The sequence below is a fragment of the Bos javanicus genome, chromosome 8, assembly GCF_032452875.1.
Source record: "Bos javanicus breed banteng chromosome 8, ARS-OSU_banteng_1.0, whole genome shotgun sequence".
NCBI lineage: Eukaryota > Metazoa > Chordata > Mammalia > Artiodactyla > Bovidae > Bos > Bos javanicus.
Window position 1 is genome coordinate 103,075,590 of NC_083875.1, and position 15,342 is coordinate 103,090,931.

The window sequence follows — 15,342 nt, forward strand, 5'->3', positions numbered from 1 at the left end:
ATGTGTATTTTAACAATGTTCAAAACCTTTTGGAGAAGAATTTGAAGCTAGATACAATCTATACTGGCCACCTGATGCAAAGAACTGACTCCTTTGAAAAGACCCTGATGCTGGGAAAGACTGAAGGCGGGAGGAGAAGGGGACGACAGACGATGAGATGGCTGGATGGCATCACCGACTCGATGGACATGAGTTAGAGTCAGCTCTAGGAGTTGGTGATGGACAGGGAGGCCTGGTGCACTGCAGTCCATGGGGTCATAAAATGACATGACTGAGCGACTGAACTGAATTGAACTGAACAATCTACACAAGGAAATCAGTCTCTGGGCTTCTAATCACATCTTTTTGACTCAAATCAGTATTTTGCTGTGTGATAAACTGCCCAACTCACCAAACTTTCAAAAAAGATAAACACACACACACACAAGATAAACAGTGGTCATACTCTAAGCATTGCTCATTACCTAACAAAAGAATGTCCCTGGTTACTGAATGACTCTAAGATTCTACAAATTCTTAAGCTAGATTCATATCACAAAGGTCAAACTTAAGGAATTTGAGTGGTTGAATTTGTTTTAATGCACAACAGTAAGCAAAATGTGACTATAAATATCATTATACACCTAACATTAAAAATTCACATTAAGTACAATCATTCTAATCCTCTGACTTGATATATAAGACAAGTCCCCATAAAAACCAGTTCACTGGTATGATTTGGGACACCTGAATATACATGAGACAAGGGGGCATTCTTACCTCTCTGGTTGTGTGATTTCCCAGGACTGCAGCACCAAATTTGCCCTGCTTTACATATTGACCATTTGTGCTACAGAAGTAAGAAAAACAGGTATTAACACTTCCTTCAAACAAGTAGAAACAGCTTTCAGACATTATATATCTCCCAATGGGAGAATGAAAGAGATTTAAGAAACATAGTAACCACCTGTAATGCATGGACTTTATTAGATTAAAAGTAACTGTTAAAAAGAATTCTAGAAGTGGGGAATCTAGGCATTCAGCCTCCAGAAAGGGACAGACAACAGTTTATAATTTAAAGCTCTGACACAACTTCTTTACTCTTTAAACATCTACTATTCAGGATCTTTTAGTGGAGTGGCTTTCTCTGAACTTTTAAAAAGGCTGCTGCTGAAGGTATAAGCACTTCCTAGAGGGAGTACACAAGGTACTGGCTCTTCAAAGTTCTGTGTGCAGAATTGCCCAACTGAAACATTAAAAGCATTACTAATACTTTGTCTATGGCAGGACTGAGTAGCCATTTTGCAACAGAGAGGCCTATTGTGAAAAGACAGGAGCTTATCCCGTGGCCCCAAGCAACTCCAGAAAGTGGTCCTTCTCAGCTACTTACTAACGATAGGCATGGACTGCTGTGGCAACCAACAATGTGGAAGTGCCTGTCGTTGTGGGCGCTGTTTTTGGTGTCCCCTGATTCCCTGATGAAGAGATGAAGGAGAAAACAAAAGTTGTCATTCATTTCTTGCTTGAAACTGATTTTTAACCATTAAAGTAGCTTCAAAATTCTTCTTTAACCTTAGAGTTGATGTTCTAATGCTTTTACAACCTTTGTCCTCATCTGATCCACCAAAGGGCCCCTATGGTTATGGCTGGGGATGAAGAAACTGAGCCTCTAGGCCCCAAGTACCTTACATGATGACAGTAGCAGCCTAGACTAGAACTCAGGATTCTGGCTCCATTTCAAACAAATTTGGGGGCTGGACAAGAAGCACTGTCTAGAAAGCAAGATCACATTCCATTACTTTCTTTTCTCCTTCCAATATTTTGACAGCGATAATTGGTAAAAATGAAGTTGTTTCCCCTTCCTTTACTTTCAGAGTTGAAAATTTTTGATATTGAGATTACATTCATAACTTTACTTTCGCAGTGGTAAAGCAAGACTAACATTTAAAAATAGTACATTTAGAGTAAATCATATATTCACACCCACCACAGGAATGCACTGATGGAATAGTGAGAACACAGGTGTGGACACAGCAGCTAAGGACTTATTTTCAAAAGAATCCTCATTTGATTCTTTTTGTTGTTGTTAAAAAACAAGACAACAGGCCCAAAATGGAATCACCGAGCCTAAGCTCCAATCCACTAAACAGAGATTCAACATAATCACCGTTTTGGCTCTTCAAGAAATGGAATCTTAAACCAATTAGGAATGATCTGATCAGTCACCAGATAGATAATGTGTGATAGGTCTCTACTATCTCCTAAAGCGAAGTGTTCATGGGGTCACGAAGAGTCGGACACGACTGAGCGACTGAATTGGAACTGAACTGAAAGGAAAGTGACCTTGTAATAAGCAGCCCACTGTTTTGCCTAGCATGATACGAGAATCCCTTCTGCCTTGTTTCTGCTCCTTTCTGCCTGTAAGAGACTTTCATTTCATACAGCTCTTTATAGCCCCTATCTACTAGACTGGACGCTGCTCAACTCTAGAAAGCAAAGGAAAGGTAAGTGAAGTCGCTCAGTCGTGTCCGACTCTTTGCAACCCCATGGACTGTAGCCTACTGTAGATGCTCTGTCCATGGGATTTTTCCAGGCAAGAATACTGGAGTGGGTTGCCACTTCCTTCTCCAGGGGATCTTCCCGACCCAGGGATTGAACCCAGGTCTCCCACATTGCAGGCAGATGCTTTACCATCTGATGCCACTCAATTCATGAACTGCTGAATATAGCCAATAAGATCTTTAAAATTTAGTCAGTTAAATTTTATTAACAGTATTGACATATTTTTTTCTGTTTATATAGAGTACATGTACACTGTAGAAAACCTGGTAAATTCAGAAACACACAAAGAAAATAAAAACAATTTATAATCTCACCACGGAAACATAAACATCAATAGTATGATGTATTTATTCCTAGCCCTGTTTCTATACACATAAACTTGTCAGCTTTTTCATCTTTTTCAAAAACAACATTAATGATATGCTTTAGCAATTTCCTTTTCTCACTTAATATACACATTTCCTTATACTCTTCAAAAGAATCTCCAAAACAAACAAAATACCACTAGCAGTATGAACATGCCAGCTTTGCATCCTTGCCAACAAGAGGAGACGAGCTTTCTAAATCTTTACCGATGGGATGGGGGGCATTAGGGAAAGGGGAACGCCATCTCACGGTTGTTTTCATTAGCATTTATTGATTACGGGGAAGCAGAAATTCAACATTTTCTATAGATTTGTATTTGCCATTTATTTTGTTTGATTTTGATGAATTGCCTATTTTAGATTGTTGGCTTATTTTCCTAGTCTGTGGTGTTCTTGTTCTCCTTATTATTCTGTAAAAACCGACAACAGTACTTTCCAGTTTTACGTATGTGATGCTACAGAATATAAAACTTCTCTCTGGAGAAGTAGTAAATGACCAAGAAAAAGAGAAACTCAGGCCGCAGTTAACACTGAGAAAAAAATTACTGTCTCCCAAGGCTCTCATCTCCCTACCTATCTATCATCCTGAAAATGGAAGGCTGTTCATGGATTTGCTAGAGGGATAAGCGAGTCAGATGTCACAATCATGGGATCTTCTCATTGGCTAAGCATTTCTTCCTCTCTGAAATCAGAATTGTACAGATTCTTTAATTCCCTGCTCATAAGGACTGCTTTTAATATGTGATTTGAAATCTTTTTCTCCTGCAAAGTCTTTCACTTTCCTTTGAAAACATTTTCTCTCTTAAATTTTTAGTTTAAAAATGTCCTCTTACCAGCCTCCTATTTCTCTTAAGGCGTAACCTGTTGTGTGTATTCACACTGTGTTCCTTCTTGTTTAGCCTTCATTTCTGAAATAATTTTTCTGGTATCTCTAATTCTTGCCTGAGTCCTGTCACCTACTTCTGGGATTTTAAAATTCTCAATTTATGGTCCCATTTCATGTTTTTATGTTATTTTCTTAATGGTAATAGGTGGCTGCAGTTTTGATCTAGTCGTTAAGAAACATTCTCACAGAATAGAGCTCATGTTGTAGGGACATTATTCTGCTCCTTGCTCTTGCAATAACTTTGCGTGGAGTTTGATACTTTTCTATTGTTTATTTTTATGTGAAATTTGCTTTTCTGAACTTTTAGACAAAGGCATGGTTCAGGGTGGCTTTCCTAACTTCATGGAACTCACTCCTCTGCTGTGAGGATTCAAAACAGCAGGGGGGCTTCTGCCTGCTTCCTGATTCTGTTCTAGCCCTACTTTAATCTAAATCTTCTCTCCTTTTCCTTTTTTTTAATGTATTTATTTGGCTGTACTGGGTCATAGTTGCTGCACTTGGGATCTTTAGTTGCAGCCTGTGGGATCTAGTTCCCTGACCAGGGATCTAACCTGGGCCCTCGGCAGGACAGCACCAGGTCTTAGCCACTGGACCACCAGGGAAGTCCCTAACCTTCACTTCTAATATCCTTAACCTCCTCAATTTTGATTCCATTCCCAGCAGGTTCTTCTTGGGGTGGGGACTTCTCTGAGAAGGTCATCATAGACGGTGAGTCTCAAAAGTTCATAGAAGCAAGAATGCTCCAGTTCTTCTAGTCCCCATCATCAACCCCTTGTACTCAGCCAATTAAAACAGGCAAAATGCTTTGCAGTTCCAGCTTGACCTGCAGTATTTCTCATGAACACCTGTTGGCTACTTTGGGGTTCTCCCACTCTCAGAGGCAGATATTATTCCATTGCTTCCTGGTTTTCTCCCACACAAATGTTGATACCATGCAAGTTGTGTCCATACCTGCTTATACTTGGGAGGTTCATGAAGATCCTTTTTCAACTGGTTTTATTGTAAGTATTATCCATAAGTTTGTCTATTTTATCTAGTTTCTCTGTTTCCATAGATCTATGAAGAGATTCAAGAGCTATGCTGCAGCCACCTCCTTCTCTACAATAACTTGCTACATAAATATCCCTTGAACAGAGAGCATCTCCTGTATTACTAATTTTTATTTTATTTGTGAATGCCTACATAAGACAATATAGTTAATCTTTCATTTTAAAAACCTCTATAATCCCCTCTTTAAAAGTATAATGAATTCATAGTTGTTGTTTTCTAATTTAAAAAAACCAAGTTACTTCACTGGGTAGGGACTGAGGGTATTTGTTTTTATCCACATCCATTAACTCAATCACCATAAAACTGAGTCACAAGTACACTGCTAATGAAAAGATATGCCAGAGGAAATGTAAAAAGCACAGCCTACTAGAAATCTGGCCAGATTATGGCTTGGAGAATAGGACCCACAATCCACGACAAAGCTGTCAAAAGTGACAGGTAAGACTTAGAGCAGGGTTCTGCAAACACTGTATGTAAACAGCCGAACAGTGACTATTTTGGACTACAGGCCATACAGTGTTTGCTGCAAGGGTTCAACTCTAAATATCCTAACAGCACCCTCAGTGTCAGCACTGTGCCTAGCACATAAAAGACACTCAATACTTCCCTCCTTCATCCAACACAAATTTAATGTAATGTCTCTTACCACTTGTTCTGCTCTGGGCTATTTATTTCTTTTTTAAAAAATATTTTCACGTCAACTTTTGTTTGCTAATTTATTCACTTGTTTGTTTTTGGCCACACTGGGTCTTCATTGCTATCCATGGGCTTTTTCCAGTTGCGGTGAGCGGGGACTGCTCTCCAGTTGCGGTGAGCGGGCTCCTCACACCCACCTCGCGGTGGCTTCTCTTGCTACGGAGCACGGGCTCTAGGCACGCAGGCTTCCGCAGTTGCAGCACACAGGCTCAGCAGCTGCGTGCAGGGGCTTAGTTGCTCTGCCGCATGTGGGATCTTCCCAGACCCGGGATCGAACCCATGCCCCTCGCATTGGCAAGCGGCCTCGTATCCATCACGGGGCCAGCAGGGAAGTCCCTGGGCTGTGTCTATCAGTCCCTCACTCCCATTCAGACTCTCACACAAACACGGCAAAGCGCAGAGGAGGGCAGAAAAGTTTCACTCCTCTTCAGACTCTTACACAAATACGGCAAAGTGCAGAGGAGGGCAGAAAAGTTTTGGAGCAAGTCAGATCAGGGTTCAAATTCCAATTCTCTCACTTACCGCTTGTGACCTTAACTATGCCCCTAAACCTCACTGAGCCTCTAAAATGGTGGCAGTCTCACCTATTTCACAGAACTGTTAAATCAGACAATCCAAGTAAAGCGCCTGAGACCAGACATGTGGCAGGCATTTTAAAAATACTGGACTCTTCTTTTCTCTTTTTATTCAACAAATTTTCATTCATTATTTCTTGTGTTCATCATGATGAAAGGTACAGGTGATACAGCATTGAGCATCATTGTCTAGTTGGGAAAAATTCACTGTCAGCACGTATCTAACCCATCCAGGTGAAGGATGTGAAAGGCAGCTCTTCCTTCTTGCCAAAACATTGGACAGTGCCTACTTAGAGCGTCTTGGGCAGAGTTTTGGAGAGTGGTTTCCACGTGGGGCAGAAGGGCTTGCCTGTGACCTTCCTCCATCAGATTCTAAAAATGAGCATACTACCTAGCTGCCAGAATTCAGAATCTGAGAGCTCAGAGCAGTACGTACCTCACTGGTGGTGAGCCTGGCCAAACCGATCAAGGATGGATGACCTGGCATGTCACCTTTGGAAGGCTGTTTATTGTTCCAACTAGCCTGTCAGAGGTCAATCCTAACCTCTTAACTTACCGGTTGGTGCTGTTCCCTGGCCTTTCTTGGGTTGCTTTGGCGCTGTGTACTGGAAGAATTCATTTCCATGGCCAGCAGCTGCTTGATCCAGTCCAAAAAGAGAAGCCAATCTGGTACTGTTGCAGAAAATGAAAATGATGTTTCGTTTGACATATTTCAAACCTGGGATTATTACAAATGCTGCTCTTGCTCCACCCTTGAACAAATCCCTCCTCGACTGTATATCCCACCACTTGTTATCAGAAGCAGCAGCTAAGTATGTTTGAAGTCAAGACTGTATTTCTGGTCTGAGCAGCACCAAGTGGCCTCGCCCATCCACAGGACTTTGGTCAAGGTGTCTCTTTCTTCTGGACCTCCGTTTCTTCATCTGTAAATTAAGGGGAATAGTCCAGGTGTCCTCTTCAAACTGTACATTCTTACCTTTAGCAAGTCATAGTTTCCTATTTCTTGCTAGTCTATTACTCTGAAGTAAAATTATATTACAGGGAATTCCTGGTGGTACAGTGGTTAGGGCTCTGAGCTTTCAAAAAAAAAAAGAATATTGTCACCTTTAAAAAAAACAACAACTGTATTATAAGCTTACTCCATCAAACATAATCCCATCTATGATTCCATCCTTCATGGCAGAATCATTCTTTTACCATCCCTTATGATGAATGTTATATCCCAGCTATTCCACTGAAACTGCTCTTACTAAAGTCACCAACAATCTCCTTGTTAATAAACAGCTTGTCTTTATCTTATTTGGCTTTCATGCTGCCTTTTTACACTGTCAACTAATTTGTTCTTCTTTAAACAAACTCTTCTTTTGACTTCTGTGGGAATATCTGCAAGGGTGGGAAGAGGGGCTGGCCCAAATAAGAGGTCAATAAATGTTAATGGGATCGCTCTCTTATTGTCTTTCCATCTCTCCGGCTCATTTAACTCCTTGGTCTCTTCTACCACTGTCCAACCTTTAAGCATCCATGCTCCAAGATTCATTCTCTCCTTTGGCAATCGAATTTATTTACCTTGATATCAGTGCTATCCAAATGCTGATGATGCTCAAATCAGTATTTCTAGCACAGAATCTCTTCTGAATGCAGACAACACAGAATTCCACAGGGAGCACAAATGCAACACGTCCAAACCAAAACCTGTGTCTCCCAGTGTCCACTACCCCATCAAACCTGTATTCCCTCTTGTGCTTCTTCTCCCTGAATGACATTTTGGGTCAGGGTCCTCAAGACTACCTTTAGGCTCAGTGACTTGCTAGAAGGACTCACTGGGCTTAACACATAGTTATAGCATAATATATATAATATGATACTCAGGGCTGAGGTCTATTAAAAGGATACACAGCAAAATCAGCAAAGGGAAAAGGTGCATTGGAGCAAAGTCCAGAGGAAACCAGGAACAAACTTCCAAGAGTCCTCTCCCAATGGAGTGATACAGGACATGTTAAATTCCTCCACCAATAAGTTATAATAACGTGTGAGTGTGGTCTGTCAGGAAAGCTCATTAGACATTCAGTGCCCAAGGTTTTTTTATTGTGGGCTAGTCACACAGAAGGCACTTCCCTGTGGCTCAGTGATAAAGAATCTGCCTGCTAACACAATAGACAGAGGTTTGATCCCTAGGTCGGGAAGATGCCCTGGAGAAGGAAATGGCAACCCATTCCAGTATTCTTATCTGGGAAATTCCAAGGCCAGAGGAGCCTGGTGGCCTACAGTCCATGGGGTTGTAAAGGCTGGACACAACTTAGCGACTAGAGAGCCAACAGTCACATAGAAACCTTCTAAAATGTACCAAGATTCTAGACTCTCAGTGTTGGCAATTATGAATAAAGCTGCTAGAAACATTAAAAAAAAAAAATCTAGACTCCCAGAAGAAAGACAGTTCAGTTCAGTCACTCAGTCGACTCTTTGTGACCCCATGATTCACAGCACAGCAGGCCTCCCTGTCCATCACCAACTCCCGGAGGCTACCCAAACCCATGTCCATCAAGTCAGTGATGCCATCCAGCCATCTCATCCTCTGTTGTCCCCTTCTCCTCCTGCCCCCAATCCTTCCTAGCAGTAGGGTCTTTTCCAATGAGTCAACTCTTCACATGAGGTGGCCAAAGTATTGGAGTTTCAGCTTCAACATAAGTCCTTCCAATAAACACCCAGGACCGATCTCCTTTAGGATGGACTGGTTGGATCTTCTTGCAGTCTAAGGGACTCTCAAGAAGAAGGACAAGGTTCAGTATAAACCATATCATTTGCACAAACAGTTGAGGCACAGTAAGCTGGTCTTATCATTTGTGGAAAGCTTTATACCACTGTGGCGAACTGTCAATCAAGTTCCCAGCTGCCAGCAAAGGGTCAACCTTGTAAGCAGGACTTTCTAAGGATAACAGTCTCAGGTTCAAATGCAGGCTAGAGTTACAAATGCAGGCTAGGGTTACACGGTGGAACTTCTAATTTCTCATATAAGGCACAATCTTTCTAATCTCCAGTCTTTGGATATGCTATTCTCTCTGCCTGAAACATTCTTCCCCTGGAAGCTGCTCCCTAATCTCGAAGACTAGGTTAGCTGATCTTCCTACAGGCTCCCAGAGAACTCTGCACTTCATTCATTCAAGAAATACGCACCATACCCTATGTTAAGTGCTACATATACACCAGTGAGCAAAACTGGGTTCCATTTTCAAGTAGCTTATATACTGTAACAACGGAATTAGATACACACTATATAACTGTAACCTATAACATGAGATATATAGCAAGTGGCGGCTATATGGAGTATAACATAGAGATCAATAAAAGTTATTCAGCCGTTTATCATCTAACATGGTAATCGATTATTTATTATGATCACTACTTGACTGTATGGGCTTCCCTGGTGGCTCAGCTGGTAAAGAATCCGCCTGCAATGCGGGAGACTTGGGTTCGATCCCTGGGTTGGGATGATCCCCTGGAGAAGGGAACAGCTACCCACTCCAGTATTTTGGCCTGGAGAATTCCATGGACTGTATAATTCATGGGCTCGCAAAGAGTCGGACACGACTGAGCGATTTTCACTTCACTTGACTGGGTTTCCTAGGTGGCTCAGTGGTAACGAATCCTGCATTGCAGGAGAAGGAAATGGCTACCCACTCCAGTATTCTTGCCTGGGAAATCTCATGGACAGAGAAGCCTGGCAGGCTACAGTCCTTGGGGTCGCAGAAGAGTCCAACATAACTCAGCAACTAAACAACAAACTTGACTATATTTTCCTTATGGTCTGGTATATAACAGGCTCAATAAGTGAACTCAAAGTCTAATATAGCTCTGAGCTCCACTTCTTCAAAGCCATCTTTAGTTTGCTGCTGCTACTGCTGCTGCTAAGTCGCTTCAGTCGTGTCCGACTCTGTGCAACCCATAGACGGCAGCCCACCAGGCTTCCCGTCCCTGGGATTCTCCAGGCAAGAACACTGGAGTGGGTTGCCATTCCCTTCTCCAATGCATGAAAGTGAAAAGTGAAAGTGAAGTTGCTCAGTCGTGTCCGACTCTAGCGACCCCATGGACGGCAGCCTACCAGGCTCCTTAGTCCATGGGATTTTCCAGGCAAAAGTAGGTAGAGTAAATATTGAAGCTTCCCAACAACTTTTTTTGGCTATTTCCCATGGATAATTTTAACGTATAATACATACTAGATTTTACAAAATAAATTTAATATGATTTTAAACTAATACCTTGTTTTCTCAAGGTAGTGAGTATACTGTGAGTTTCCTGTAAATAGGGCCAGCAATGTCTACTTTAATGGACTAAGAGGTTTCAATGAGATTACAAACAGAGAGAGCAGTGCTGGCCTACTCCACATTAAGATATCAACAAATGCTAATGAAATTTCAAGAAGACCAAGAGATCTCCTTTTACCTAGGGCAATCAGAGCAGGTTTCCTAAAAGAATTTTAAGATTCTAGGAGAGTTGAGCAATGCCTTTAATTTTGTGAAAAATTTGCAAAGCTTAAAACCTTGTTAAGATTAACAGATTATGCACAAATCATGAATGTCCTTGTTAGCTTCAGTACTGAATTTACTGTTCTAATTTTGCAGATTTTTTTTTCAACAGAAAGACAAAAGTATTATAGGTAAACTCTGCTCCATAGATGCCCTAAAGGCCAGCCAACTAATGACTGCAAGTCAATCCAAAAGTCAGGTCAACCCCATTACCTTTCAGATTAAAGCTATTTTCTATTAATTTTTAAAATGAACTCTACACAGACCAAAGGCACAGGTTTTTTCTAAATTATTACATTTTCTACTTCTAAAGGAAAGTGATGTCGCTCAGTCGTGTCCGACTCTTTGCGACCCCATGGACTGCAGCCTACCAGGCTCCTCCGTCCATGGATTTTCCAGGCAATAGTACTGGAGTGGAGTGCCATTTCCTTCTCCAGTGGATCTTCCTGACCCAGGGATGAAACCCAGGTCTCCTGCATTGTAGACAGACACTTTACCGTCTGAGCCACCAGGGAAGTCCCAAATGCACACATCCCCCTAATTACTTTAGCAAGAATGAGTTTGCTAACTCTGGACTTTAGTCTCTAACTTTATAATTCATAGCAAAAGTCATTACAGCATTAATCACATTTAAAAAGTAAATGCTAGCCAATGCATTTAGGTATCAAAGTCCTTATCTAACCTTAGTTTTATATTCCTTTTCTTTTCTCATTCAAAACAGAAATATACACATTTAGGATCTATCAATATATTTTAATAAATGGGGATTCTTTTTGTTGTTAAAGTACTTCTTTTCCAAACTGTTGTATCAAACATTTACTTCTATTATAATAAGAAGGCACAAGGGTAGTCAGGCATATGAAATCTGCTTGCCTGATTTCAAATCCAGGTTTTTCTACTTTTTAGCTGTTTGACCATGAGCAACCTACCTCTCTGAGCCTTATTTGCAAAATGAGAATAATGGTAAAAACTGCTTCAGAGAGTAGTAGAGAGAAATTAACATGATATTGGATATGTCATACTTAGTATAGTACCTGACACAGAGTAAGTACACAATATGTTTTATACACAGGTGTACACATCCTATTACCTTAAAAATACCAATTCAACTCAGATACCCCTAGAAGGAAGAAAGCATGCTTGATTGATGCACAAGCTGACCTGGAACCTTGAACTGACATCAGCATAAATACAAAGCTACAAGACTGGGAAAAGTCTCAAAGATCACCGAGAACAACCCCACTATTTAACAGATTGGGGTATGGAGAACCAAGGATGGGAAGTGAGTGACTTCAAAGTCACATTCCTAACTGGGAGCAGAATCAACTTCAGAATCGAGGCTTTTCCATATCTTTTATAGAACTTAAAGATGCTTTCTGATGATCAGTTCTAAATTTCCTTTTTCTACCTCTACAATGGGGATTTATCAATACTATGCTAATCAGATTTGTCTACATATAACTTTTACATAATCTAAAACACAAGCATATATATTACTGGCCCCCTAAAAATGCTTTTAAATTATTATTACTGGACTGTTTCATTCCATTATTAACTGGAAGTTTCCTAGTGGCAGAACTGTGCCTTATTCCTATCTTTGTCAGCTGAAGCCAAGTACCATACACCTGGTAGACATTCACATATTTCTTCATTTCAGTCTCAAAGTGGAGAAAGGGCCAAGACCGACCCCCTACCCCCGCCAAAAAAAAAAGCATCCTGATTATTACTTTACTACTTCTAGGTTAACCATGGACCAAGAGGACTGAAAAATTGGAACACAAATTATTAATCATCTAGACAGCCATCCTAGGTACCAATACTCCCACTTCTTTTAGGCTTGACTATCTTAAATAGAATCAAGTAAGTCACACATTTAAGTCATGCATGCATGTGTTAATTGCTCATTCATGTCCAACTCTTTTCAACCTCATGGACTGCTGCCCGCCAGGCTTCTCTGCCCACAGGATTCTCCAAGCAAGAATACTGGAGTGGATTGCCATTCCCTTCTCCAGAGGGTCTTCCCGACCCAGGGACCAAACTCTGATCTCCTTCATTACAGGTAGATTTTTTACCGTTTGAGCTACAGGAAAGTCAAGATACTGTCAACTACAAACTGGCTCTTGCCAAGAGTATTGCCAGAGTCAACAACAAGGGCATTTGCCAGCTGCCTCTGTGGAGATTGAACCCTGTGCTGCTGCAGCTGTTGACCTTCACAGGCCCTGAGGGAGTTCAGGAGTGAGGCTCTCTGTGCTCCAGGATATCTGGTGGGACAGGTCTTTAGATAGTTGGGTATTTTCAGGAACTGATTTCATGATCCCAATCCTATCATCTCTTCATATCTAGAAAAGCACTAAATCCCTTCATGATGATATCAGATCCTTTCAACTATCAGAAAACCTCTTGTAAAGTAAGCTTTATTGCACTGAACTCCCCCTTCACCAAAATCTTATATGTTGACCTTCCCTGAGTGCCTCTTTTGAGCAGTCTCTCAGAGCTATCTGAGGTGCTGCCTCTCAGGCTGCAGTCCTCATTTTGCCCCAAATAAAACTTAACTCGCAACTCTCACGTTGTGCATCTTTTTTAGTGGAGAATACTTACAAATATAAGTAATATACAAGAGGAACTGAAAAGCAGCCGCAGTGCTCACTGTCATATGTTCTACTTCCTTACAGGGAATCAGAATAGGAATAGCTGAATCAGGAAATGCTGGTGAAACTTTCTGTATTCTCAAACTTAAACTTAAAAGTTCTCTGTATACCTTTATTTACTAAGACTTTTTTCATTCAATTAGCTGTTGTCTGTGTTTAGGGGTGAGTCTCATGCCTACGACTAGCTTCTCAAGTCCTTGAAAAGCCCGCACAGGAAAGCAGCATAGCTGAGCCACCAAGAACTTATCTCAGGCCAGGAACCTGGGGAAGAGCACATGACGGTTATTATCTATTCAGGAATTTTCAGCCAGCAGTGTTTGTTGCATCAAAGTTGGAAGCCCTAAACTCTACTTAATATTCTAATTTAATAACCTATATGGGAAAAGAATCTGAACAACATTGCCAATCAACTATACTCTAATATAAAATAAAAATTAAATTAAAAAAAAGTTGGGAACCCTAACATTCATTTAAACCTATATGGGAAAAGAATCTGAACAACAATACCAATCAACTATATTCCAATATAAAATAAAAACTAAATTAAAAAAAAGTTGGGAACACTAACATTCATTTAAACTTCCCTCCAACACTTTGACCTAGTGAAGAATGTGAATCTAAAGCATACTTCGTCAACTTTCAAAAGGTACAGCCATTTGAAAAACAGGTTGTTAAGAAAAAACATTCATCCAAATGGCTGACTACACAGTCAACAGCAACAGGCTGGATGTGTGGAAATATTAGTGAATGCTTTGGGTGGAGTAGGAAAAAAAAGGAACCAAAGATTGCTTAACTCTGAAATAACTGAGCAAACGAAAGAACTCAAGATGAAACTAAGTGGATGCAGGCCATCCAAAGTGAGGGCAGGGGTGGAACAGGGCAGTGAGGATGAAAAGAGAACTTAGGATGGCTAATATAGAACTAGTCACTGTGCAAGTCAAAAGATCCTATTTAAGAGCAAAACAGAGCCAGTGCCATTTTATGTCAATTGAACTCTCCACCAGGGCTAGAAGCAATCTGAGAGCTCACAGAGAAGCTTAATCATCTCTGTAACCTCTAAGCATTTAGTAGAATAAGGATTGTAGGATTGTGTACTGGTGTTGTCCTCATTCTTGGGTACCTTCTTAAATTGGTTCAACAGATGGTCAAAGAAAGTGAAAGTGAAAGTCTCTCAGTCCCCGGGGAGACTCTATACAGTCCATGGAATTCTCCAGGCCAGAACTGGTTAAACAGATGTTCAAAGAAAGGCTCTGCAAACATCAGAATTTGGCAGTTCACAAGTCTGAAGGCAGTCAAGCTGTCTACCGACACATCACAAGGGAAAAGGTTAAAATGATTACTGGAAGAGACAAGGCCCTGCCTCTTGAAGACCTGTACCCCAGACTGGTGTGTGTGTGTGTGTGTTATACATATATATATATATATATACATATATATATATATATATATATATATTGACTGGGGGCAGGGGACAGCAGTTGCAGTTTCTTACATGGGCTCTAAGCTTTAGAGAGCAATTTCACAGTTATCATTCACTCGGTAGGCACCTCCTAGAGCAGTCACTATGTGCCAGGTACTGTGCTGGGCGCTCGACAGCAGGAACAGACTGAACAGTCCATGTCCTATTAGGGCTTTATAATCTAGTAGGTTCGGTATGCAAAGATAAAGGTAAACACACCTAGTTGTGGGGATAAGAAAGAGAATGCAATTTATTCTGCCTGGGGCCGTGGGAGAAGGGAAAGCACCGAAAAGGTGACATCCGAGCTAGGCCTTGAAGGATGCTGAAGCTGACCCACCAGGGCCAATTCTGAAGGGTCAACGTCTTGTCCACGGAGCAGAGAAAGCCTCATATCGGCACCGGTGGACTCAAAAATTCTTAGGTATTTTTATCAACAATTATACCCATTTCACAGAAGGACAAACTGACCCGGAAAGCAAAAGTTCCAACCCTATGGTCATACTGTGCTTCAGGAGAGATGCCAGGTCCAGAATCCGGGTGGACAAACTCAGCACAGTTTCAGTTCTGCCCAGATTCTGGAACCTGTACAGCACCGGAATGTG

General features: G+C 41.1%; 1 protein-coding gene across 4 annotated transcripts in view; it reads right to left on the reverse strand.

Annotated features, from left to right (window-relative positions):
- The window catches only part of FKBP15 (FKBP prolyl isomerase family member 15), a 57,208-nt gene that overhangs the window by 41,565 nt on the left and 301 nt on the right, over positions 1-15,342 (reverse strand). For 3 of the 4 annotated variants that reach the window (XM_061426532.1, XM_061426531.1, XM_061426530.1), the window contains exons 2-4: positions 6,670-6,785; positions 1,370-1,454; positions 760-829 (exon numbers count right to left, since the gene is read on the reverse strand). In XM_061426532.1, coding sequence (XP_061282516.1) covers positions 760-829; positions 1,370-1,454; positions 6,670-6,785 — 271 coding nt within the window. Of the gene's footprint in view, positions 1-759; positions 830-1,369; positions 1,455-6,669; positions 6,786-15,342 lie in introns of those variants that run through there. The other variant, XM_061426533.1, reaches the window with a different exon arrangement.